Genomic DNA, 23067 nt, shown 5'->3' with positions numbered 1-23067 from the left:
ACCCGATAACAATGACTCCACGACAGTATCAGCCATACACAGGTAGAGGAACCAAAGAATTGGAAAAACTTGAAAGTAGCCCAAGGTGTTGAGCCTGCCTCCTAACTCCCCAAATACCAAACTGATGGAGTAACTGCAGAACGTGCTTGAAGAGGCCCCGTCCGCATACTCCCCACCCCTCAAGTCACAGGACCCGAAGCCTCACACTGTCAACGTTTCAGAGGTGCAACAGTTGGTTTTAATGTTACGCTACCGTATTTTGCGCTGCTTACGCTATAAAACAAGCCCAACACTTACTGTCCTACAAAATAAAATCGACTTTGCAAATTACAGCTTTCATGCTGTGGCCACGGTGGGGACGTGATAGATACTGAATCCTTGAATGATGGCATAATTAGGCCCGCAACATGAGAGGACCTCAAATGTTTAGCATCTGGACCTTGAAGAAAACCTACTGTACATGAGAACTTTTGAGCACATGTGCAGAACTGGCCGTTTTAAGGATTAAAACAAGCTATTTTGGGCAACGCTGTGCAGTGTGTTTTGCAGAAAATTATTCAATCAAGCATTCATTCATGGGCATTAGAGATTGAAGGATGAATCGGTTAAGTGACTAGATGGATAAAATATGTTAAAAGACATTTTTTTGGTGTAAAGAAACCTGACTTAAGCTTCTCAGATACTAATATTACTGTTGTTTTAAGTATTTTATGTACCATGATAACATGACAGAGGTAATCATTAACTGACTGATTAGTAATCAGTATTTTTTCTTCTTTATTTATTTTTTTTTGGGGGGGGAGGTCATAAAAATACAGTAATAAAAACTTAATTGATTATTCTTTCCTTTCAGTGAAATCAAAAGCACGCGGGTGCATTTTATGGATCATGATGAGGAAACAGTCTTTCAGATAACCATAGTGTAAGATGCAGCGGGTTAATGAGTAACCACATGCTGCAGATTTCCTCATCGTTGTTGTGACTGCTCAGGAAATTTCCTAGGGCAGCTCTGTATACTGTCCCTGCCCTGCTACGCCCCCTCCTCTCTGTGCGCGCAGCAACTACATGCATTCAAGCAGTAAAGTAAAAGAAAAGAAAAAAAGAGATAGAGAGCCAAAACCACTGTTGTGACATTTAAACTGCAACCCCAGATGCACCAGGTGTTTACTACTCAAGGGAATTCCTTGGTATCTATATCGAGTCAAAGATAAGGCAGATTACAGGGACGGTGTTTTGAAATCTGGTGAGACGCATTAGCGGCTGAGCCGAGAGTGCCATGTTGGCAGCGCGCTCGAGGTATAGTTCCATAATTATTTTCATAAAAAACCGTCGCAATAAAACGCTGAACCACAACTGATATGTCGGTTGTAAAACACTTACAGGGCCGTATACTTATCCATAAAAGATAATCTTTCATCTGGACTATAGCTGGTCCCGACCCCTCTGCCTGAAAGAGACTGGACAACAGTAACTGAGCCGTGGTTACACAGCCTGCACTCTGCCTGGTGGTGTTATGAGAGAAGAGTTTTATAAAAATAGAAATAAAAAGTCTGAAATAACCGACAGTGTACCATACCTGGGGCAGGGGCAGCTGGCACTTAAGACAAAACTGCACTCTATGCATGCACTGTACCAGCAGGAGGTGGCGACGATGTGCAACAGAGCTCACGTCATTTCCGATGTGGCTGCTTAGCTCAGTAATAAACGGTTAATAAAAGGTTTTTTATTATTATTAATATTAAATCGCTGTATTTTCTTATTGTTAATGAAAAAGGTGATCATAAGAAATGTGTAAGTCTCATTTCATTTATATACTAAACGTGGTATAGAAAATATTCCTCTTTACTTGACTACATATCCAGGGCACATACAGTGCATGCCACCCTTGCTAAATTTAGCTGTTCTTCTATTTTGTGGCCCTCTCTGGGAGACTTTACACATAAGTTTTAAATGAGTATAACTCCATTTCAGTTAGTTGCATCTTTAAGAATCAGAAATGTAAGATATGACAAATATTCAGGCGACAGAGGGCAAGCAAATATCACATCGATCCACCGTAATATTGTAACCGCGTGCCTAATGTCGTGTAGGTGCCTCTTTTGCCGCCAAAACAGCCCTGACTTGCAGAGACCCGGGCTCCATTAGAGCTCTGAAGGTAGATGTGGCATCTGGCACCAAGACATTAGCTGCAGACCCTTTAACTCCAGCTAATTGTGAGGTGCAGCCTCCACGGATTGGAAATTTGGAGGCCAAGTGATCAAATACTGTTACTGAGGTCTGTAACAACGCCTAGGTAGGTAGGAGGCACGTGGCATCCATGTAAAAACGGCAGGACCCTAGGTCTCCCAGCAGATCACAGCCTAAAGCGTCACCCGTGCAGCAGTGAGCTTTGGCTGCTCACGATCCATCCTGTCGCCGGTTCACTGCTTTTCCTTTCTTTGACCACTCTTGGTAGGTATGGGCCACCGCACACCAGAACACAGCACAAGCAGTTTTGCAGCAGCTGCAGTTTTGGTGATCCTCTGACCCAGTCGTCTAGCATTCACAGTTAGGCCCTTTTTAGGCCCCTATTTTTCTCAAGCCTCATTCAGAATCCAGGACTTGTACTTGCAATGGACTACTTTGACATGTTTTGTATTACTTGACTAAACGATCTAAGTATCTTAAACCAAGGAAGAGGGAAAGGAAAGATAGTGCCACGCCATGACAAATTTGTTGGAAATTCATCAGCACGAGCAGGTGTCAGCCTCTGTTCCTCGGAATACTGTACAGTGTCAAGTGACAGTATTGAAAGCAAACTTATGCAGAACTTCATTAGAATGTTTGCTTAAAACTCCTGTGTATTTAGTATTCAGTGAATTTGATGTACCGTATAAAAGGTGACATAGCTAAAGACACACAAATTATCTGCAGTGTCACTTAAAATGTAACCCCTCAAGATCTGGGACATTTCTGCAAAAACATTATTCAAAACATCAGGGATATCTGCACAACTCCTGACAGCGGACAAAGAGAACCCAACCAAACAAATGAAATTGAAATAATACTCGTTTTCAGTATGTGATGTGATTGCCTTGTGCAGCAGCGGAGGCTACGGAGGCTGGCAGGAATGCGTCAGTTCTGAGATGTTGGTGGGTTTCCTCACATGAAATGTTTGCTTCAGGTCCTTCCACAACATTTCTGTTGGATTAAGGTCAGGACTTTGACTTGGCCATTGCAAAACATTAATTGTGTTCTTCTTTAATCATTCTTTTGTACTTGTGTGCCTGGGGTAGTTGTCTTCCTGCATGACCCAGTTTCTCTTAAGATTCGGCTCACAGACAGACGTCGTGACATTTTCTTTTAGAGGTTTTCACTGGTATAATTCTGAATTTATTGGTCCATCAGTGATGGCAAGACGTCCCGGCCCGGATGCAGCAAAACAGACCCGAACAAAGACATTACCGCACCTACGTTTCAAGGACGGGATGAGGTTCTGATGCTGACATACAGTGTTTTATCGTCGCCAACCATTATTTAAGCCATAAATATTTAAACCAATCCAAAACACATTTTCCCAGTATTCTTCTGGTTTTTCCACATGATATTTAGCAAACTGCAGACAGGCAGAAATGTTCTTTTTGGAGAGCAGCGGCTTTGTCCTAAGTACTCTGCTATGCACAGATTGGCAAGTGTTCAGTGTTCTCCTAACGGTGGACTCATGAATATTAACATTAGCCAATGTGGAAGAGACTTGCTCAGAAGTCACCCTGGTTCCTTTGTGACCTCTCAGACTTATGGAGTGATCTTTGTTGGTCGACCACTCCTGTGGAGGGTCTTAAATCTCTTCCATTTGTGATAAATCCCTGATTATTTTTAAAGAAAGTGGTGCACTAAACAACCCCTCAGACTCTTCACTCTGACTAGAAACACTTCCGTCGGATGGACTCTAATTTCGCCGAGAAATTAACTTGTAATCCTACAGATGCGCTTAATTTTGCACCTCACAAATCTGTAATACTGGGTCATTTTTCTGAATAAACAAACACGGAAGCATAATATTTCATTTTCATTTGTTTGAGTGGCTTCTCTTTGTCTGCTTTCAGGAAAATCCACTGATGTTTTGATTCATTTTTATACAAAAAGTTAAAAAATAATACGTTTAAGCGGCACTGTATATCAGATATAACTAGGAGTTAAAAAAAAGGTTGCATTAGGGTGGAGTTCAATAACCTAGGTGCACGATAAACACGGACTGAGCTGCGTGCAGTTAGACTATGACACACGGATGATCCCATCACTCACACTTTAGTCCAGCAGAATGGTCACATTGTTTACTGTCAGTGTTGGGTTTAGTCACATCACATCATTTATCCTTTCATGGATGCTTTGGAAGAACAAATAACTGTCTGGATCAGGTTAAGATGCGGATGCATTGCCAGCCAGGGAAATCAAGCAACTGTAACATCAACAGGGATCCTTGAAAAAAAAAACATATTTACTGCATGTCATGTGTTATGGTTTTGTATTAATTGCCCATTTGCTGGAGAATACAAGTAAGTATTTTGATAAAATAAAAGACCCCGTATGTGTATGTAATTTATCTTTAACCTCGATTTTATGCATTTGGTTTACACTGAGATTAAATGTTGTTTTATTGTTCTAGCAGAGAGGTACTGGTTGGATTATGGGACATGGTTATAGGGATGAAGGTGGGTCAGCTGGGGACCAAATGAAAATATTTGCACGGGGTCCCTTAATACATTAATCCAGTCATGGGTTTAGGTCTAGTTCAGATTGCTGATGTAGTAATTTAACATAGTAATTATGGTTTTCGGGGGGGTTAAGGGACAAAATCAAATCAAAGAAAGTTGAATTCATTTTGGGTGTTAAGTTTTCTTTTTCTATGTGGCGTCAACACACCTGATTGCCAAAAACTCCAATGGAGCAGGCGGTGGAGACCTCATCAGCACCGAACCACACGGACGCCAGATTGGAGGGCATCCCGAGGATGAACACCTGAGCCAGCGAACTTGAAAACTGCCCGAGCATGGTCAACCAGAACAGGTCCGGTTTGGCGCTGGCCACCTTTATCCATGTCCCTGCGCAGTTGAGAAAGTTCGCCAGCAGCGCCGTGACCCGCAGACCCTTCTTATCCAGGAGCCAGGTGACGGGGAAGATGAATGGGATGTAGGTGAGCATGTAGATCATTGACAGCCAGTCTACGACGAAGGCGTCCACGTTGTAGAACTTCATGAATATGTTGCTGATGATGCCGTACTGGATCCATTGGTACGCGTTGCTCAGGGAGTACGCGCTGAACAGGAACACGATCAACCAGCGCTTCTTGGTTACGCGCGGAGCGGGCGCAGAGGTGCTGTCGCCGTTTGGGGTGTTGATGCATTCAATGGTGTCCGAGGCTTCAGGACCCTTCTCTCCCAAATCAGCACTAACGCTCCTGTCCCCCATTCTCTGCTCCGGTTTAGCTATGCGCACTTGGGAGATGATGACCCACCAGTAGGATGGCAGAGAGAGAGAAAGAAAAAAAAATAACAAAATAACAAAAGGAATAACAAAAAGAAAACGAAATTACAGAAGTGACAGTATCACTTTCGTTCCACGTGATTCTGCCAAAAGATCCAACAGGAGAACCGGTTTACTTTGGCCCTAAAACAGGACTGAGATCAGCTTGATTCCAGAGGACTGACCTGCTCTCCTGTAGTTGATTCAGTACTCAGGATTCAGTTGATTCAGGTCCAGAGCTATAGTCAGAAATCCCAACTCATACTCCACCCAGCTGTTGAGATAAGGAATGACAGCGACTTTTCGCAAGGACTCTGCGCCTGGAGTACGACGGAAACAACAACACTCGGCAGACAAAATAAACGCAAATCTCACAGACGCAAGCCTCTGCTCTTATAGCTGCTTGTTTTATCTCCTCCGGCTCCACGCAAGAGTCACAAATTATCACAAAACTACTCTAGTCAATAACGAATCAATTCTCCCGGTACTAAGCTTCCTCATAACAAAACGAGAAGCTTTGTTTAGTTCCTTCTGATCAATCATCGCCTCGTTAATCCGCAAACCACACAGGGTTAAACAATGTGTGCCTTTGTGCTGACAACTTCTGAGTTTATAACGTAAGGTGTTTTTTTTTTATTTATAATAATAGTTAAAATATTGATTAAACGTGACATCTGAGCTCAACGGAATGTCTTTTGTAAAACACAGTTGTTCCCCATTTGATTAAAAACGAATAAACACAATTATTCCCACAGGGGGACTGTCCTTGTGCTCCTTGAAGACAAAGCGTGAAGGGAAAGGGAGCAACACACACAGGTGCATGTGTTAACACCGTTTAAAGTTTCTCATATATATAATAAAGTATAAAACACGCAGGAGCACTGGGGGGTAATGCTGCTACTCACCACAAGATGTCAGAGTTTATCACAAAATGATAAAACCCATTTTCAATTTTATAAGATTCAAATAAAAAATAAAAAGAAAGTAAAAAAAAAAGAAACTAAACATTTATTTCTTAAGGAAGTACAAAATTGGATTTAGTGATAGCTTATATGCTTATATAACATCATATACAAAAGTATAAAAAAACATAACTGGTAGTAACAATATGGTAACAGAAAATAAAGTACAATGTAAACACTACATATATATATATTTATATATTTATATATAGATATATATATATGTGCATACATGACGCCTGCGCCAAAACAATAGAATACAGAAATAAAAAGGTTCAGCCAGTAAAACTCCTGATTTGTGTGTTAGGGAGGCCTCTATGTCCATGGCTACACTCTGGTTTACTTTTCTTAGTATGACCCCAGTAAGCGACGATTAAATCATTCCAGTAATTTACATATATTTGAGTAAATGTTCCTATCACACATTAGCCCCCAAATTTCAGTAACAATGTCTACGACCGTCCGAATGTGTTTTAACAAATGTACAAGAAGAGCCTGGTCACGTTTAACCTGCCACACGCCGACACGGTTGTTGTCGTTGTTTCAATTGGTCACGTACAGCTGACTGAATGTAGTTTGGGCTTCGACTTCAACAAAAACTGTGAATAAGGAAATGAAAACTACTGAATACATTACTGAAGTTCTTCAGTTGACATGAACCACTGATGGGTCTGTACGTGAAATGTTTTTCTGCAACCAAACACGTTGCTGCAAATGTGTTAAAGTAATGTCTTGTTGCTCTAGTTAAGGACATACAGTATGCAGTATAAATCCGCCACATAACACTTGTTTCACTTCATACTGATTGTGGCTGCAGCCCTCGTGACCGCAGCGACAAATAAAATGGGAAAGCATGAGGACATAAAAACAAAAGAACAAGTTTGATTCAACTGCCAAAACAGTGTCCGAACCTACTGGATCCACTATTTGTGGTATAGTAGCGCTCTGCGTCTTAAGGTAGGAAGGATCGGCTGGTTCTCCTGCGCCACCGAGGACCAGACCTAAGTGCTGCTAGTTGGCTGCTTCTTCTCAAACCGGAGGGACGCCTTCACTTTGCCTCCAGCTGCTGTAACAGGGGGTTTGCCTCGCTCTCCGGCGTTTTGACACTGTCCGTCCTCACGATACACGTGGGGCGATGGCGGTTCAGCATGAGGATCAGCTGCTGCCGTTCCAGCTTCAGCTCCTCGATCTGGGCTTTAAGGTCAGAGTTTAACATCTCTAGCCTTTCCGACTCCTGCCAGAGGATGAAGAGAGGAGAAAGTGAGGAAAAGCTGATATGCAGAAGGAATTTTGTATCGGCTCTTACAACAGATGAGGTAAATATGTGAAATATTGTGAAAGAGGTCGCTTGGGCACGTCTCACCTTCTGCAGATAATCTGTCCTCTCCTTCTTTTTGTTTCGACATCGAGCTGCAGCCACTTTGTTTTTCTCTCGCCTCCGTTTCCTCCTCTCTTCCTCTTCATCTCTCTAAAGAACAGCACAGGAAAAAAAAACACATCTTAACATTCAATCAATCTGCGGTACACAAGCCGGAACATGTTGAAATTATGAAAGATTAGTATGCCAGCCGTCTTAATTTGCATAACACTACCAAGCCTTCTTTATTATCATTATACATATACTAAAACTGCATTCACATGAAATAAAGGACTCCTGGGTGACTTGTGTTATTTTCTATTAAGTAACTAAGAGTATAAAGTCACAATAATAAAGTAACCAAGAGTATTTTCCCTTGCAGTTCCGCTTAGCCAAATATCACTGCAACATTACTGTCAAATGCCAACATGTGACTAGAAAGTTAAAACCAAGAATAAAGTTAAACTACATGCAAAAAAAAAAAAAAAACAGCTAGCAAAATAAAACTATATATTTGGCTAGTGAAAGTTGATTTAATAAAACCAAAGCCATAAGAGCATCTGTTATGTGTTACCTGCTCAATACGCCTCAAATCCATCTGGTTGCAAAATGAATTCGCTCTCACCATATCTTCCCCTCAACAATCACAATGAGGAGATTCCCAAAATACATTTAACAACAGTAGCATGCACCGCCTCGTCCACTAGATGGTCCTGTTCATCAAGATATGACTTTAACCGGAGAGGCGCTTTCACTTCAAGCAGATCTGTTAATGATGAGCCTATACGGAGGGCATTAGTCTGAAATATTGTTTGTGCAATAGTTGCATAAAGGGAACACAAACGTCCATCTGTACGGAAAAATCGTCCGTAAAAAAAAAATAAATAAAAAATGCATGTAACCTGAGTAAGAAGTGAAAACGTGCCATTTATCTGAATTTAAAGGGTGATGTTACCATTTGCTCAGTGTGTCCTATACCTCCGTTTTGATGACCAATGGCCTCTTCCCCAGGCTGTCCAGAAAGTGCAGAGGTGACAGCATTGTCCCAAACTCCTGGAGGTCGCCAAATTTGAGCTTGTCAGTCAGCGTGGTGGCTGAGATCCCAGCCAGCGGGCCCAGGCTGGGCAGGGAGCCTGCTGTCACAGAGGGATCTGGGATTTGTCCTGGCATCGTGTCAGACTCGGTCGTGACCACAGCTAGGAGGCAGAGGGAGAAAATGGGAGACATACTCAGACTGCAGCTCAAACCAGATCAATGAAAAACACGTCTGCTGCGCCTGTTGGAGAGCATGGTTTTAGGGTACGAGGCTGGAAAAGCAGCCACTTAACATTAACAAACTGGGGACGGATGGATTTATTCGACCTGCGGTGCGTCGAAAATGCCTTCTTGTTGTTCATGAAGGCATTTGCCCGAGGTGCACGGCTCCTTTCTAGTGGTCAGGCTTGCCGTGCTATGATGAATTGCTGCTCTGTTACAGAAGCAGGATGTGGAGGCTGCTGCTCATTAGGTTATTGTATAATTCTGCTACTTTTTCTGGAATGAATGTAACGCTATTTACTGAGATCTTGGCAACAGTTTGCCTCATTTAACCCCAAGAGGCCAAAAGAGAGATGAGCACACAACGCAGACTCCAGCAAATTCCACTTTTTTTCCAAGCAGAGCCAAAGGCAGCCGTTGCCAAGACATATTATTTGAATGTGCTTTCGGCCTTGATGTGAGAGGAGAAGAATGTTTAGCATAATCTGGTCAACTTTGACCAAACTTTACCTGTTTTCTTTCGCCGGACTAAGATTAATTAAGATGGCGTACATACACTCTTGTCTGGGCAGAAATCTGGACATGAACCTTTAAAATCTGCGCAAGGACAACGGAGAGAGGTGTGCAAGGCAAAGCCGGCCAAAGACACAGGAAATGACTTCAACAGCTCAGCGGATTTCCAAGCCACATGACACAGCCAAAAACTATCTAAGGTCAATTACTCAGAGATCTTTATCCCACACTGCAGGAATAAGCAGGTTAAAATATCTGATGGAAGTATCACTACAGGAAACAGACACTTACAGTAGCTTCTTCTCTTCTAGGACAGAGGCCGATCTAGTGGGACTTCAAGTGAGTTGGTTATGCGCAGGACATGGACATGACATTCTCACATGGGAAAAACTTTCTGTTTTGCACTTCCCCAAACTGGCAGGTCAAAAAGACAAAGTGGAACTCTGCAGGCCAGGGTCACATAAACAAGACTGAAAATGGCGCAAAAAAACACTGTTAGAATGGAAAGAGATGACAAACACAATGTTGAGAGTTTTCATAAAAATTACTATTAACAATCTCTGCCATTAAAAAAAATCCCATGATGCTCCACCGTGTAACAGCTGTTCAACCGCCTTTTATTATGGCACCCTCTTTATTGACTCCCTCTAAAAGTCCCAATGAACCAATTAAGTTCTTTTGATTGTTTTGAACCGTACTGGATGAAGAGGTGGCTTTATGAATGTATTTATAAATCTGCAGTCAGCTCTGGTCTTGGTTATATTGTGGCGTGCATAGCTTTCTGAATTGGTCAACTTGAAAGCGGAAGTTTTTTGGGGTTTTTTTTTTTTTAGTGCAGCATTTATCTTTTGTAACTTTCCACCGGAGCTGCAGCGATCAAACGGCCAGACTTTAAATAAAAACGAGTTTTAAGGACGACTGCGCGGCGCTCATCATGTAAACGTCGGAGCAGACAATATATATAAGGACATTTTGTTCTGAATTGTGCACGCCGTGCGAGACGAGCATGCACACAAAAGAAAAATGATCTTTCTGCAGCATGCCCATCGAGGTGTTCTGCTTTGAACGGCGAAATTCAGGACAACGCGGCGAAACCTGCGTTTAACCGAAAACATCCGTGCTGCCTGTTCACGAACTCCGCTCGCCGTGACCTATGCGCGGCGCGCCAGTGAGCTATTCATATGTGAAATAAATAATAATTCAGCTTTCGACTTGGGAAGTTTCGCTCTACCGACCTGACTTCGATCCCAGGTGCAACAAATGTCCTTTCTTCTGGTCAGCCGAGGGTCGAGAGTAGATTTTAAAGAGTGGAAATCGTTGCATCAGCCCGATTTTTTAAACGTGATCCCAATCTGGGAGGATTTGGGAATGCGGAAATTAGGCTATGCCAGCCAAACGTAAGCAGGGATGTAAAAAAGTACATAGTGGGGGCAGAAGTGGGGAAGTCGCACCGCTCCTCCCATAAAGAAACACTGAGGCTGCATACTGCTGCAACCACAGTGGCTCAGATGGAGAGAAGCTGCTGAAAAACAATAAGTGCAAATTTAAAAATCGGTTTCACAAGGCTATTTAAAATTGAGCAACTTTCACTTTGACTCTGCCTTCCTTTGGTTTACTCAAGAATTAGATTCAGTGCATGCACTCGTCATTTTAACCTTAATCAGTCATTCTCATGAAGCACCAAACACCACTGTGAACGTAGATTTATTGTTATTATTCAGCAGCATAGATAAGCAATCGATGCCCGTTTTTTTTTGTTTTTTTTTAATTTAACAAATAAGTCAAAATCTGAAAGGTAAAAAAATAAATCATAAGTTACATCTTGATAAGATATATCATATATTTATATATATATATATATATTTATATATAGCACTGGATGTTTTCATGGAAAACTTTCAACGTTTTAACAATGAGGTCAAACCACAGTGGATGACATTGAGGTATGTAAGTACTCAACATACAGTAGATGAATGTGTAAATACAACATTTACAGCAATCAATAACACTATTGACACCAAAACACAAAACCATACCGTTACACTGAATTCCACATTACACCTTAGATCTAGTAACAGATCAGATAAATATGAAAATTGTTTTTCTCTGCATGCGTTTTAAAATCAAAACTTCCTCCCTGTTAAAGTAAAAGCCATGCTTTTAGCTACATCACTCTGTTGGCTAAGTATCTGGAGAAAGTTTATATGTTCGTCGCACACGAGACATTTCATGAATGTACTCCTCGAAGTGTTACAGCATACTGTGGCATACGTTGCTCATTTCAAAGTCGGGAACCTGCAAACAGAAAAACCAGAGAGAGATCAGACAGATCACTTCCCCCTCTGCACATTATAAGGCTAGGAGAGTTGGAGAGTTGAGGATGTCAACAGATTCAGCCTTGCTTCCTACACCTTTATGGCTGTCTAGTCCCTCTGTGAGAGAGTCCAGCTCGGGACACGCGAACGTGAACACGGACAGGTAGCTGCTGCAGGTGGGGGTGGAGGTCACCACGGGAGTGCTGAGAGGCTCCAGGTCGCTGGAAACCGACTTGTACAGGGTCTCCCAGTCCGAGACCCCGAGGGAACTGCTCAAATCTATGTCTGGCACGGACCGAGCCGTCTCCAAGGGGGTTTTCTCCTCCAAACTGGGTAACATGTTGTCCAGCAGCCCCTCTTTAATGTCCAGAGAGGGCTCGAGATCGCAGATGTTGATTTCAGCGCTGCTACACAGCAAGATATTGGAGTTCCCGGAGATGGCCGTGGACGGATCACTGGGGATGTCCATGTCCTGGAGCGAAGGAGCTTCCTGGGTGCCATCATCTGGAAGTCTGTCCTCATCTGGGCTGGGCGGTAGCTCTGGGGACCCCGCAGGCTCCTGGAAAATGGACTCGAGCTCTTCCGACATCTGGCACACTGGCTTGTGTGTCGCAAGGATAAATTCGAGACGCTCTTTCTCTTTGAGGAGGTTGGCTATTTCCGTCTCCAGGGCTGCCTTCTCCTCCTCCAGCTTGTCTGTCTCCTTCGGAAAGATTCAACATCCAAGATCAGCCGCACGGAAAACACACACACAGCAGTAGGTGCTAACGACAGCTGAGCAAATGGATCACTGTTTACTTACAGCTTGCAGTGTATCTGTGAGTTCCCTCCGTCTGTTGCGACACTTCGCCGCGGCCATTTTATTCCGCTCCCTTCTTATCCTCTTTTTCTCCTCCTCCTCTGGAGACAGCTGGGATGTAAAAGAAAGAATTTAGTTATTACCTTGAAGAATCCAGCCATTTCATCCCCTAATCCACCGCGTCCGCTCCCAGTTCACCCTCTGAAGAATGGCAAAAGCATGTTTCGCTGCAATGCGTCTAAAAATAGACCATTGTTGCAGACTTGCTGTGACCTGAATATAAATGGACTGCCTAAGGAAGGCACACAGCCCGCACACGGCACCACAGCAGCATGCACAATAGCTCTGTTGCACAGAAGGAATTCAGACTGGCATATATGGAAATGAACACTATTGACTACTCTGTCCAATAGCAGGTGGACTTCATGCGAGCTAACCTACCTCCTCTGCTTTCCCCTTTCTGGCAGCATTTTTTCCCTTATTCCCGCCTGCTTTGGGTGTTGCCTGGTGAGAGCTTTGCGGTTCATTGGCTTGCTTGCTACCCGGAGACGGGGAGACAGATGTAATAATCGTAGGCTGGACCATCCACTGGAAATCTGGGGTAGAGGAAATTGCTGTAACTGTTGGAACAAATGGAGTGTCTTGGGCGCTCCTGTCATTGCAGACACCCTGAAAAACGGAAATAATTAACAATGATGACTAAATTTAAGATTTTCTAGAGGATTCGAGTGCATCTCGCTGCAATGACAAAACCATCAATAAAACCTACACATAATTAGATGATGGTCTAAAACAGAGGATGCCCCGCATGTGGTCTATTGTCTAGAAATATACCCCACCAGAAATAGCCTTCTCCGGATCAATATTTGACTTTATCATTGTTCCTGACGTCACCACTGACGCAGGGCTGCTGTGGAGTCTCCTGAATGGATTTATTTTTCTCAATGAACCGCTGCATCGACACGCTCACATTTGGTCCCAGGACGTCGGCATCATAACAACCCGACCCTACAGGGCTATTTTGTCTCATCTCCACCTGCACTTACATCTAATCCGGTCTCGCGTCAAAACATATCAGAGACGCCGTTTAAAATTAAGCGCACCCAGTTAATTAAAATCTTATCAATCAGCTCCCCCTCCCCCCACCACGGAGATAAAAAAGCACTGGAGCGTTCACTGGAGAGAAAGAGAAAAGAGGAGAAAAAAAAAAAAAAAAAAAAGCTGCTTGTAAAAGGGGCGCCCTCTGGGTTGCACACTGAATGAACGATCAACAAAGCCATTCATACCTTTGCATTGCTCTCTGAGGAGGAGGCTGGAGAGCTCGCCTCTTCTGGCGTCTTCTCGCAGAGTGTCCCGACAGGAGACTCTGTCCGGCAGGTGGGAGAGACTGAGTCCATATCGGGCGTCAGGTTGTTTTGATACATCACGGAGGAAGGCAAAAAAAAAAAAAAACAAAGTCCTTATCAATGACAAATATGACTCTGGCCTTCCGCTGGGCAGAGCGGCGCGGGTCTTTTCTCCAGGTATATACCTGGTAACTGGACGACTAGAATGCAAGCCCCTCCTTTTATGCTCTGCTAGAATTTTATGAATGAACCAAGACTGTACCATCGGCGGAGGGGGGGAGGGTCAGACTGACAGCCACGCAGGCCCACATTTTAGGGCAAAAGAGCACTATTTGGATATTTATCCTCCAAAATAAGTCTTCCTCACAGATACATTTTTATTTTATTTTATTCTCCTTTTTTGTTTTATCACTGATGTGGCCACGTCTTTGTCGCCGCGTGAACGCCACATTCCTATCTCCGCTCCCATTCATAAATATCGGCTTCTTATTTATGCAACATGGGATGTAAAACGTGAGCCTATTTATAAACCCACATATGTAACCACTTCCCAGGTGATGGAAACTTAAGTGTTCGTGTGAATTCATTTAATTAATGATGCCATGGAGCGATTGTGATCTGGTAAAAACCGAAGCCAGTTTATTTAATAGAAGCTCATTTAATTCCAAGGTCAACTCAACACGTTTTACGTTTTAAAATGTGTCATTATTTCTTACATACAGATGTAAGATTAGCCGCTCCCGCTCTCCTCGTTTTATTTTTTTTTATTTCACACAGACTAGTCTGCTGTGTGACAGCAGGCATCTCTCTGTGAGCTCAGCCATTAGCCTTTTCCAAAGATAAGAATCGGTGGACTGTTGGCAGACATAATGAAATGATGCTGAATTGTTTACTTGGGAGATGGTGGTGAAGAGGAGACATGTGGGGGCGGGAGAGTCACGTGGCATGACCCGGAAGTGTGGAGGAGGAGGAGGAGGAGGAAGAGGAGGAGGGGTGGGGGTCATTTGACAGGAGGAGCAGCAACAGCAGCAGCAGCAACATCCATCAAACCTAACACAACAATGGAGCAGCAGCATGTCGACACACTACGCTGCCTTTAACTCCTGATAGCTGTCCTAATGGACCCCGTGGCTTCCCTTAAAACGCCTCTACAGACCAGAACTAGGAAATGTCTACAAAGAAGACATGAATAATGTGTTGGTCAAAGGCTAGAACAAAGTCAGCAAAAAATAAAAAATAAAAAGGCACATATGCAGTTTCTGCTAGTTTACTGTCCAAACCACAACCTGCCTCACAATTGCTTCAATAACATCACATATACAGTATCATGTTAAATATTAATAATTTAAGATGTTTAGGCTTTAAGAAGCTCCCAACTGACTAATCACACTGAATGCCATCATCATATTTGAACTTAAACCCTTGAGGAAAAGCTAATGCATCTGGATCACCTCATACAGATCACTGCAGATGCTTTTAAGTGCACAAATGGACACAGCAATACAAATGTGAATCGTGTATATTTAGGGTGTATTAGTAGCACTGCTCCGTACGGCATTCACTTTTGTATTATTATTCTTTTTGGCCACATCCCAAGGGTGATGTCATAGCATCACAGCACATCATCTTGAAGAATGCCTCAATTATTAGGGTGCTTTTCATTATGCTGATGTGCGTCCTCGCTTCCCTCACTTGTGTTCGTTTCTTGCGGCCCAGCTACTCAAAGCGAGGACGTAAAAGAGAGGTGAGAGGAGGCAACACAAAGATGAGAAATGAGAAATTCTTGGTTTAACAGCGTCAGGCTTAAGCGACAACAGCTACTTGTGAGGTGTTGCACAGCTGCGGAGGTATTAAAAGACTTCCCGGTATGATACACCTCTGTCATTCTCTAAACTCATCCAATAGCCTCTCTCTCTCCAAGGTGCATTTAAGGGACTGGAAGATCCTCTGTGATGGCAGACAGGGAACAGTTACGGTTTACAGAATGACAGAGAGAATGTCAGCTCGTCTAAAACGCATCTTGTGGATACACAGCGGCATCCATTGCACAAGTCATTTCAAAACCTCTGATGTAAAAGGCGCTGCTTGATTAATAACCACCCTGTGGTGACTTCTATATTATTAAAAATGAATATAGAAGTCATCATGAACACTGTTATTCTCCGTTATTCACTGTTATACAGAGATCATAAAATACAGCATTAACATCGCTTCAAAAGATGTCTGGCCTGCTGCCTCGACTACTCTCTCCTCTGGTCTCTTCTTCGCCGCCTCCACTCGCATCTCAGGTGGGAGGGACTAAAGCGTGAGAAGAGGAGGCGAGGAAGGAAATAAAGAATGTAAAAAGTGAGAAATGAGCAGATGGACACCTGCGTCTTAGGCGTGATCAAAGAAAAATAAGCTTGAGAGTTTGGACTCTGAATGTGTGATTCACTTATTCTTGTCTGTGTTGACAAAAAATATTGACAGCTTTAACACTGTTTAAGTGGCATACCCTAGCTGAAACAGCCTCAGAACAAGTGCTGCTCTTCAACATCATCTACGCGTGCTGTTTGGTTGCTACGTGGAAAATATTTAGTTTGAGACGATTCATCAAGGCAAAGATTAAATGAATGTTACTTCACAATCACAAATTAAGGGATACAGCTTGGTCAGCACTGTAATGTACCTGTTTATTTTCTTTTGAGTACTTAAAAATCTGATTGCTTTTAATAAGATATGACAACATGTCATTTATATAAATACATTTTAAAAATGTACAGTTTCTAAAGTATAAAACACCCACTTATCTATTTCCATACAGTTCCCATGCTTTATACATTCTTCTCAGCTTCACAAGGTTGGGTTTCTGAAATTCCTGCAGGGACAAGAAAGCTTAGTCACCATCAGATTGCTGCGACGTACATTACCTTGAATCCTAAATTTAGTCCCAAATTCAGACTATTACGACTTACTGCTACACTCTGGTCTTTGTCCAAATGAAGGATGTCTACCAGGGGAGCAATAGATGGACGTCCATGGGCACACTGGAAGGGCAGCTGGCAGGAAGACAGGGACGCAACCAAGCTGTAGCATTCATCTCTGCTCAGAGTGTCGTTGAATTTGATGGCGCCTGTTTAACGCATACAAGTATTAAAATAACCGGTATAAAAACTGAAGACCCACTATCACGGAAGAATTTAAGGATGGAGATCATTTATATTTACCGTGGCACGCTAGCGAGGCAAGCACTTTGAGAACGGTGAGAGGCAGCGTTCCTCTCACTCTACCTGCTGAGCGGAGTAACTGAAACAAGAGAATCACGTTATCCCTCACTGAACATCAACATGCTTTCTGCGCCAGAATTTAGGTGTTAGCAAGACAAAATCTGGCTTACCTCAATCTGCTCTCGAAGATACTCCTAATGTAAGATAAGGCAAGTAGTTATCATAAAGAAGCACAACTGCAAAACTCTCACATGGATAAATCGGAGACATAAATGGTCTCAATACTCAGGTTTAACAAGTCTTACTTGAACAATAAGCTTGATAACAGATGGCCTCCCCCGCCTCAGCTCATTACTCTCTCTCTCCATGAAACACAACGGCACCTTTCCTACAAACACCTGGGGATCTGCTGCCTGTGAGAAAGTAACTTCCAGGCCTAAACTCCTCAAATTTGGTTGACAGGACCTGCGGGACGATAAGTGCAAAATCTATTAGCACTTCTCTTGTTATTGACAGTGTAATAGCATCTGTAGTGAGAAACGATAAGAAAATAAAAAGGGGTTCTCATGTCACAATACAAGGAAACACTCAGCAATGGTAGTGTAATAGTTTAGCTAGCTAGCTAAAGGATGGTTTAGATAATGTAGGCTGTATGATGACTGTAGGAGGAGAGACATTGTAGTCTTCATCGGTGTAGCCTCATATGATCAGGAAAGGTAGATCAGAGGTAACAAGAGGTTCCCTCACAGCTCCACGATATAACCTTATTTAAAAGGTGAAATAACTAGACTGTGGCAATGATAGAACAACCACCCTTCTTTTCTCGCTCCTGCTACTTGACTCTTTCCGATGGCTGAATGTTCCTTGAAGTGACATTTAGTCTGTTCCGTTCAAGCAGCAACAACTGACAGAATTTTCTTAACAAACCCAAAAATATGGAAAACAGTAAAAACATAACCAGCCTAAAAATGCAGGTTTCATCATTGCCTGACAAGGAAACTATTAATATGGAATAGGTCGCTCTTACTGCATCCACTCCTAGGTCATCTTTATTACCACACTACAAACTAGATGCCCAGAGAAGAAATAAATAGTTTGAGGCCAACTGCAGGGTGAGCAGACCCACAGGGATTTGACAAACCTTTATATTAAAGCACATACCCCAGTGCATTCAGACTGTGGCTTCAGAATAAAGAAAACATAGGCCTTGTTTTAGTCATTGCCAACTCACTATTCATCTAGTCCTCCACATAACAAAAGGATGTAGACTTTTATTCTTAAATTTAAAGCATTCCCTAGTCTAGGACAAACTATTCAAGTTTCATATAATACTAAACTGACGTAAATCTGGATCTTGCACAACAATACGTATGAAAGGTAGCCAACATAAGATGCTGGAATAAATTAACATTCTCAGACTTCTTAACAGTTTCTGCCTCTACCCATGTCTTGTGGTTGTCCATGTATTATTCCTTTCATTGTAGCTTTGTACATAGTAAATAAACACACCTTAACAGCCTCAGGTCCTCTTCTGTTACACTGATCTCAAGAGGTGGTAAAATGGTTGATGAACACAGACGTTTCTCCCCTACGACGTCCGGGTCGTCCTCATATGAATCTATACCAACACATGTAGTCATTACTGCGGTATCACATCAGTATCCCAACAACAGCTTCTTCTTCTTTTTTTTTTTTTTACCTGCGACTAAATTCTCAAGTCGAACTCTTTCATGAGCAGCGTGCTGATCCACCAGCACCAGCAGGTTTCCTGGGATTTCAAAAGAAAGCATATGAATATGAGTCAAATGTCAGGAAAACAACAGATGGCACAACTTTTAGGATTCTCCTCATACCTTCAGTTTCTGGCTCTTCATCTCTTGTGTTGATAAGGCACGCAAGAAACTTTTTATCCACTTGATGAATCACCTATAAAGCAATTGCGTGACATTTTTAGAACTTTATTTCATTCGTATTTGTCCCAACATTAAAAGAATGATTAAAGCCAAAGGATATATTTGCCTTCATTGAGTGAATCATGGCCTTAGAAAAGCGGTAAGGAAACAGGATGTTGTGGATCTTTACAGCCAGTCCATCAGCTTGTCCACTGGAAATATCCACACCGACCTGTCAGCACAGTGGTGTTAATAAAGATCTAATAAAGTTACCACCACAGAAATTTGAAGACACTATCTTTAAGAACAGACAAGAACGGGAGGAACACTTTAAAATCATTACAGAAGCGACTTCTAATGGGAAACGTGAAACATTTTCCGTACCGTAGGAGGGCGGACAAACACAGGATTATTCCATTTTGAGTACATTGAGGAAAGGGAGTTGGAGCTTTCACCAGCGTCCTCTGCAAAGACAGACAACATAAATGAGTGAGATTTACTGAACATTTTGTGCATTGTGTGTGTTACGCCCTTACAGTCTACGATCTGATACGTCTGTGAGATACCTCTATAATCAAGCCCTGAGCTAATCACTCTCTCTGGCCTGGATTTAGGCAGGAAAGGCAACACTAGATCCACCTGAAAAGGGTAACACCTGTATTCCATACCTACATTTCAAGGAAGAGGGACATGAAAGTAAACACAAGAACCATGGCTTACACTTTTGCTTTTGTATTAAATCGATAATAGTGTAGGTATTTATGTGTACTAACCCATTTCAGAGATGACACTAACTGCCACATTGGTGACGTCAGATGTACAAGGTACTTGTGTTTCTTCAGTCGCTGGGTCCTCATACCTGCTCAGCCCAGTCTCTCTGTTGACATAAACCGTCTTCCCGACAGATGTGTCATAATGATGAAGCCAGTCACTCACTGTTGTCTCTTCTTCCTTCTCGGCCATTTGAGGATTCACACTGCCATCTGAGACTTGTTCAAAGTTCAGTGTAGAGTCACGAGGATCCTCATTGTTGTTACTGTCTTGGATACCATCACTGTCACGTCTGAGACAGATGTCCTGTGAGGCAGACCTCACCGTATATAGCGAATCTTCTGTCTTGTGTTGTTTCAAATGGCAAAGTTTAGCTGCCAAAGACTTTTTACCTCCACTCTGATCTGAGTCTGGTTTTAGCTCTGTGACCGATGAGAAATTGGGTAGGCTTTTGATGAGGCTTTGTGACTCCTCTTTTTCTTGTGTCTCAGCAACATCACCCTCCTGCTGATCTTCCTGGCAAAGTGACACACTTTTCAACATAAAGTCGTCCCGCTGAGGAAGTCTAGTATGCTTCTGTATGTGAGGATCAGGACAAGGTAAATTCGATTTGTCAGATTTACTATAAAGTCTTCTAAACCTGTCAAGAGATCCAGAGTCCTTATATGTTGACAATTTTTGGCAAGAATCTACTCTGGGTATCTTTATGGGGATGACAGTGGCAAAGTTTCTGCATTGTTTCTGGGATCCATCTCTGCATGCATCCAGTGATATTTTGCGTTTTAATTTTTCTTTACATTTTGATGCCAATTCTTCCTCCTGACGTACAGTCCTGTTGGTCTGAGGCAGGTTCTGAGTCTGCAGACTTTTATGAATATATGGATCAGACAGACTGATCTTTCTGTCTCCACTGTGGCAGTGCGGTACAGTTATCTCAGTCTGGTTTAAATCAGGCTGAACTTGTTGTGCGAGGCTCGGTTGTGAATTCACATTGCTGGTTGAGGCGGCGCTGTTTAATTGCACCTCTTCTTCTTTTAAAAGCGCACCTTTTAGTTCATTTGATGCGTGTACATTTTTCAAGCCTTCCAAGCATTCTTCACTTAATATTGGACTCTCTTCTTCATTAATTTTATTATGAGATGAAGGCTCATCTATACATTCTTCGTTTACACATTTTTCCACCTCATTTGCATTTCTCTTTTCCAGATGCTCACTCTCCTCTGCATCGCACTCCATCACACCAGACTCCATGTAAGCATCATTTGCAGATCCACCATCCACTGTGCGCTTACGATGAACAGATTCAGACGCCAGCTTTATTCCTACGCCGCAGTCCAGTGCAGAAGTGCCGATACTTGCTTGGTCACCTTTGCCGCTGTTCCCTTCTTGTTCTGCTATGCGAGTGCAAAACACCTTCGGAGATACACAGTTTAAGTCATCTTGAGAAAATTCAGCCACCAAGTTCTCCCTGCTCAGGAACGCTTTCACTGCTTCTTCTATACAGAGCAATATGCCATCCCAGTCTTTGAACTCTATAAGAGTTTTGGCAGGCTCAAGACAGATGTCATACTCTGAGTAAGAGCACTTGATATTCAGGATGTATACACCATACAGCTCTTGGCTTCGTTTGTGTTTTGGACTCCTGATGACAGATTGCCCATCTGGACTGTCATTTTTCTGGTTTGAGCTGCTCAGTCGGCGCAGGAGAAAGTTCAGGAGCTTGTGGATGCGCGTTTTCAGCAGCAGTCTCTCATTAACATACAAGAACTGCAAGCTGTTGTTGTAGTGGCCCTCTCTGCCGAGGTAGCCGATCACTTCAAACTGCCTATACGTGTAGCTGATTTCTCCAAGCTTCTCTGCTCGGCCGAGGTTGTGTATCTGAACAAACCTGTGGTATGTGTTTCTGGCTTTAGGAAGCTGCACCATCATGGCTCCCGTGCAGTCATTCTTCAGGGTGAAGGACACAGATGGATGCATCAGGGAAACAGCCTCCACTCTGTGCCTGATCCTCTCACCCTCCAGGACAGCATCGACCCTTTTCCTCCGGACCGGCATGTTGTGGAAGAAGTTACAAATTATGACAGTAGTCCCAGCAGAGGGTCGGACAGTCTCTGCTTCGAAGACGTCCAAGCCCTTGCCATCCTTGAATATCTTAACGTGAGTTTTCACTGATGATCTGGTCCGGGATGAGATTTCAACGAGCGTAGCCATAGAAACGATACTTGCCAGAGCCTCTCCTCTGAAACCATACCACCTGAGGTCGTCCAGGTCTTTAACAGAGCTACATTTGCTTGTGTGGTATCTATTTCCCACACACTCCATGTCTTCAGCGCTCATCCCGGCACCGTTGTCGATTACCTGAACTTTAAATGCATCCATGTCCATCCGGACTCCCACACAGGTCGCCCCGGCGTCGATGCTGTTTAGAAGGAGCTCCTCTATGCACTGCTGAAGTGAAGGGATCGCAACACCGGAGCGAAGCTTCCCCTGAACCTCTCTGGGCAAACACTTAATCATGTTGGCCATTAAGTTAAATTCTCTCGTTATGTTTAGTGTCCTCTCTGTCCCCGACGTCTGCAGAGGTTTAAGTTCACCAACTGTATTAAAACTGGCCGTTGCTAACTAGCTAACGTGCATCTATGCTAGCTAGCCTTGTGACCTTCTTGACAGCAACACATGTAAAACAAATAAATAAATAAAAAACACGTCATGTTTCGCACTTAAAAAAAGCTCAATATAATGAACATTAGAAAAGTATGCCTAAAAATTGCTCAGCTGTTGTGTACAGTCAACGAGCAACAAAGAGATGGCCTCAGCAGCTCATTGCTAACAGACCGAAGTTAATACCGCCATCTTCTGGTCTGAGAGACCTCACTAGTGCTGCGTTCAAATTAACTCTTCAAAATATTCTGGGAAATTAAATAACAGAAGAACGAAATAGACCATTATATCTACTACTTATATTCTTTGTTTTTCATTAAAACGCACAAATAAGCTCTACAAACGTTGTAGATATATTTGGGGTTTTCAGTAGTCATGTTTTTGTTTACACTGGGCGAAATGAGCTGAAACCATTCATTTTAAAGTTCAAATATTTTATTTCAGAAGTTCCAACTGGAAAATGAACGTATCCTGCCCCTCCAGCTG

The 23067-nt window shown here is 42.8% G+C and overlaps 4 protein-coding genes across 7 annotated transcripts; all 4 read right to left on the bottom strand.

Moving 5' to 3' along the window:
- Positions 1 to 4459: 4459 nt before the first annotated feature.
- On the bottom strand, positions 4460 to 5478 carry LOC311505597 (choline/ethanolamine transporter flvcr2b-like). Its single transcript, XM_084569244.1, has one exon. The coding sequence runs from the start codon at positions 5446 to 5448 to the stop codon at positions 4894 to 4896; it is 555 nt and encodes a 184-aa protein (XP_084425370.1). The 5' UTR covers positions 5449 to 5478; the 3' UTR covers positions 4460 to 4893.
- Positions 5479 to 6504: 1026 nt separating this feature from the next.
- Positions 6505 to 10974, bottom strand: jdp2a (Jun dimerization protein 2a). Of its 2 annotated transcripts, none has more exons than XM_084569743.1 (4): positions 10827 to 10974; positions 8800 to 9017; positions 7828 to 7932; positions 6505 to 7698 (listed from the first exon to the last, which is right to left on the bottom strand). In XM_084569743.1, the coding sequence occupies exons 1-4, from the start codon at positions 10912 to 10914 to the stop codon at positions 7513 to 7515; spliced, it is 597 nt and encodes a 198-aa protein (XP_084425869.1). In that variant the 5' UTR covers positions 10915 to 10974; the 3' UTR covers positions 6505 to 7512. The 2 variants fall into 2 exon arrangements, with proteins under 2 accessions (XP_084425869.1, XP_084425870.1); XM_084569744.1 differs by lacking the exon at positions 10827 to 10974 and adding an exon at positions 9883 to 10813.
- A 244-nt stretch (positions 10975 to 11218) lies between these two features.
- Positions 11219 to 14252, bottom strand: fosaa (v-fos FBJ murine osteosarcoma viral oncogene homolog Aa). Its single transcript, XM_084568619.1, has 4 exons — positions 13992 to 14252; positions 13147 to 13374; positions 12709 to 12816; positions 11219 to 12609 (listed from the first exon to the last, which is right to left on the bottom strand). Exons 1-4 carry the CDS (start codon positions 14127 to 14129, stop codon positions 11941 to 11943), a joined length of 1143 nt encoding a protein of 380 aa, XP_084424745.1. The 5' UTR covers positions 14130 to 14252; the 3' UTR covers positions 11219 to 11940.
- mlh3 (mutL homolog 3 (E. coli)) lies at positions 14014 to 22848 on the bottom strand. 3 transcript variants are annotated; one of them, XM_084568617.1, is made up of 13 exons: positions 19923 to 22848; positions 19716 to 19817; positions 19534 to 19613; positions 19277 to 19381; positions 19111 to 19183; positions 18957 to 19025; positions 18767 to 18875; positions 17563 to 17722; positions 17428 to 17451; positions 17258 to 17336; positions 17006 to 17163; positions 16837 to 16908; positions 14014 to 14092 (listed from the first exon to the last, which is right to left on the bottom strand). In XM_084568617.1, the coding sequence occupies exons 1-12, from the start codon at positions 22444 to 22446 to the stop codon at positions 16837 to 16839; spliced, it is 3555 nt and encodes a 1184-aa protein (XP_084424743.1). In that variant the 5' UTR covers positions 22447 to 22848; the 3' UTR covers positions 14014 to 14092. The 3 variants fall into 3 exon arrangements, with proteins under 3 accessions (XP_084424743.1, XP_084424742.1, XP_084424744.1); XM_084568616.1 differs by lacking the exon at positions 14014 to 14092 and having other exon boundaries at positions 16717 to 16908; XM_084568618.1 differs by lacking the exons at positions 14014 to 14092; positions 19716 to 19817 and having other exon boundaries at positions 16717 to 16908.
- Positions 22849 to 23067: the final 219 nt, after the last annotated feature.

Source organism: Chelon labrosus, assembly GCF_963514085.1.
Source record: "Chelon labrosus genome assembly, chromosome: 20".
Lineage (NCBI taxonomy): Eukaryota > Metazoa > Chordata > Actinopteri > Mugiliformes > Mugilidae > Chelon > Chelon labrosus.
Note: the sequence above shows the minus strand (reverse complement) of the source record. Positions and strands in the feature narration are given on the sequence as shown.

What these genes read in the sequence shown, in the direction of transcription:
- LOC311505597 (XM_084569244.1), bottom strand. Translation starts at nt 5,448, where the DNA reads ATGGGGGACAGGAGCGTTAGTGCTGATTTGGGAGAGAAGGGTCCTGAA.
- jdp2a (XM_084569743.1), bottom strand. Translation starts at nt 10,914, where the DNA reads ATGCAACGATTTCCACTCTTTAAAATCTACTCTCGACCCTCGGCTGAC. An exon ending in GCACCTGGGATCGAAGTCAG is followed by an intron (nt 9,018 to 10,826) that starts GTCGGTAGAGCG and finishes TCTGCCTCCTAG; the next exon opens with CTGTGGTCACGACCGAGTCT. An exon ending in GGACAGATTATCTGCAGAAG is followed by an intron (nt 7,699 to 7,827) that starts GTGAGACGTGCC and finishes ATCCTCTGGCAG; the next exon opens with GAGTCGGAAAGGCTAGAGAT.
- fosaa (XM_084568619.1), bottom strand. Translation starts at nt 14,129, where the DNA reads ATGTATCAAAACAACCTGACGCCCGATATGGACTCAGTCTCTCCCACC. An exon ending in CCTCAGAGAGCAATGCAAAG is followed by an intron (nt 13,375 to 13,991) that starts GTATGAATGGCT and finishes TCCGTTTTTCAG; the next exon opens with GGTGTCTGCAATGACAGGAG. An exon ending in TCACAGATACACTGCAAGCT is followed by an intron (nt 12,610 to 12,708) that starts GTAAGTAAACAG and finishes ATCTTTCCGAAG; the next exon opens with GAGACAGACAAGCTGGAGGA.
- mlh3 (XM_084568617.1), bottom strand. Translation starts at nt 22,446, where the DNA reads ATGGCCAACATGATTAAGTGTTTGCCCAGAGAGGTTCAGGGGAAGCTT. An exon ending in TGAAGAGCCAGAAACTGAAG is followed by an intron (nt 19,026 to 19,110) that starts GTATGAGGAGAA and finishes TTGAAATCCCAG; the next exon opens with GAAACCTGCTGGTGCTGGTG. An exon ending in GAGGACCTGAGGCTGTTAAG is followed by an intron (nt 17,723 to 18,766) that starts GTGTGTTTATTT and finishes ATCGTCCCGCAG; the next exon opens with GTCCTGTCAACCAAATTTGA.